We start from the raw sequence: 2681 nt of genomic DNA, 5'->3' as shown, positions 1-2681 counted from the left end.
ATATATACTTCTATATTTTTTTGACATTTTTATATTTAAAAAATTTCTTGGTTTTTTCTTTAATATTCGATTTTTGTATTTTATATATTGTAGTTTGTTATATTTCAAATTTTAAACACGTATTTTTATATATAAATTAAACACAATAAAATTTTTTTTAATTGATTGTAAAGTCTCAATGATTTCAGTATTTAAATTTTTGGATTTTTAGTATTCTCCTTTTTAAATGTTTCTGATGATTTGAATACCACATAATAAACATTGCTTGTAAGAATTTCTAAATTTATCTCAAAGGGTAACTTGAATTGATAAGTATTTAATGTATTTTAAAATTTGTGTGTTAATATTTGCAAAACTCACGATGTTATATTATCGTAAAATAAACTGTCTCTCTCAATTGTGATAAGTACCGTATAGCGTTTCACGAGAATATCTTCCTTTCCATATTTATTTCATTTTATACTGAACTACGCAAGCGCTCTTTCGCAAAAGTTATTTTACCTCTAGAATTCGATATCGTCAAATTATCCATATACTTAATAGCAAAAGTCTACGTCAGAAAAGTGGAAAAATATTAATCCATGTACATTTATAATCACATTAATATTTATTGATGTGATTATATCATTATAAACCAATAACAATATTTGAAAAAATTATGACATAGAATAATTACGTGTATTTATAAAAGAAATTAAAAAAAATACAAGAAATTAATATTTTGGTAATATCTATAATTTAAAATAAATTGTAAAGTTATAATTTCATAAACTTTAAAAAAAAAGTAAAGTATGTAATTATTCATAATATTTAGTTTAATCAAATCCACGACACGATTATGATAACTGTGATCTCTCAAAATACTTGTAAAAGTAATTTTTGGGAGTATTTTTAGCGAGGAATATGAGAAAAATAGTAAAAAATTGTCTAGCCAACAGATATCAAAATAACAATTATAAATAAAAAAATCGTCGCTTTGTGTAGAAAGTCGTGCACCCCGTAACAGGGAAAGTGGAAATCAGTTCGCGTAAAAAGTCGTGCGCCCCGTAGCAGGATTGGGGGGGGGGGAGAGGGAGGAGAAGATGAGATGGGAATTCTCAATCTTAACATATCCTGTCAAGGTTAATGTCCTGAATAACCGCTAGAATATTTTAATCGATAATCATTGTTTATTAAAAAGTTATTATAAAATTGATCATAAAATCGAATTATGATTATTAAATTAAATATTGATTATGGAACTATTTTACTATTCTTCTCCTGTGTTCCTTACTAAAAATGTTTTCAAAAATAACTTTTATTTTGAGGGGGGATACAGTTATCGTAATCACCACAAATCCACTGTTAATTTAATATTATTTAATATTAAATTTAATATTATTGGCATATTGCTAACATTTTGTCTACTTAACTTTAAAATAAAAGTTTGAAAAGAAATGATATCTAATCTAATAATAAAAATTTTGAAAAATATATATTTTTTATATAAGAAAATAAGATAATTCAAAATTTTTCTTAGATTTTATACAACTTAAATATATTTGTTTTGATTTTAGGAAATCTGAAGTGCTATTGCGATATATGCCCGAAAACAAATTACACTTGCGAAACCGATGGTTATTGTTTTGCCAGTACGAGCCTGAAAAATAACGTCATTTCATATGCTCGAAGGTAACGTATTTGCATGTTAATATTATTTATAAGCATATACGATTTACATTTGAAATCCTTTTTTATTGGCTCATCTCTTGATCATCGATAAATTGTCAATCAAATAGCATTTGATGAACACCGCGCTCGCGCGCGCGGCAAGTTCTTTCAATCTCCTATAAATTATATTTATTTTCCCCACTACTAAACCTTATTATTTAATTTGTTAATTTTCAGTATATTAATCAATTAAAGTCAGACTATTGAATATTAAAGAAATGATTTATTACAATCAATTGGCAAAACCTGTATAATTCGTCCTAAAAAAGGTTCAACACGTTCATAATTGACATAAATTGACATATATAATGAATCAAATAGTCTGGACCGATGTTAGCAAGCGATCAATGACACTAATATTAGCGCAGATTTTTTCCCAACAAAAGAAATCTAGATTCTTCGCATTACCTGTAATATTTATTATATAAACTGATAGATTATAACATTATATACATTACGGCAACACTGTATAATCAATGTTAACATAAAACTTGCAAAATCGTGTAATTAGATATGCAATTGTTTCATAAGATTTGTCTTATTTAAGATTGTCTTATTAAGTTGTTCTTTTTTTTTCTTTTATTTGTTTTACAATTATTAACTTACTAATGCATAAACTTATATTACAACATAAACTTATTTTAAATGTTTACATATTTTCTCTTGACATTTAATTATATTCCTTTTTAATTAAATTATGTTTCCATACATCCATAAGCTTTTGTTCGTGTTAATAGGTTTTTATTTTCAAAATCTATTTCTATATTTTTTCGAGGACTTTATAAACATATTTTTTTCTTTTAGAATTTATTACAAAATTTTAGATTTACAGATAATACACGTGCGTACATATCCCAAAAAAATTACATACATGAATACAAATTATGTATTTTTAATTCTTATTTTTATTTAAATTTTTTTATTTTTTTATTATTATATACATATATACATATATATATATATATATTTTT

At 24.3% G+C, this 2681-nt stretch overlaps 1 protein-coding gene across 4 annotated transcripts in view; it reads left to right on the top strand.

The window, feature by feature from the left end:
• LOC108747818 (TGF-beta receptor type-1) overlaps positions 1–2681 on the top strand; it is a 34002-nt gene that overhangs the window by 7560 nt on the left and 23761 nt on the right. For all 4 annotated transcript variants that reach the window (XM_018485641.1, XM_018485640.1, XM_018485642.1 and 1 more), the window contains exon 2: positions 1557–1671. In XM_018485641.1, coding sequence (XP_018341143.1) covers positions 1557–1671 — 115 coding nt within the window. The remainder of the gene's footprint in view (positions 1–1556; positions 1672–2681) is intronic.

This window comes from Trachymyrmex septentrionalis, unplaced genomic scaffold (genome assembly GCF_001594115.1).
Source record: "Trachymyrmex septentrionalis isolate Tsep2-gDNA-1 unplaced genomic scaffold, Tsep1.0 scaffold20, whole genome shotgun sequence".
NCBI lineage: Eukaryota > Metazoa > Arthropoda > Insecta > Hymenoptera > Formicidae > Trachymyrmex > Trachymyrmex septentrionalis.
This window is presented reverse-complemented; position numbering and strand designations above follow the sequence as displayed.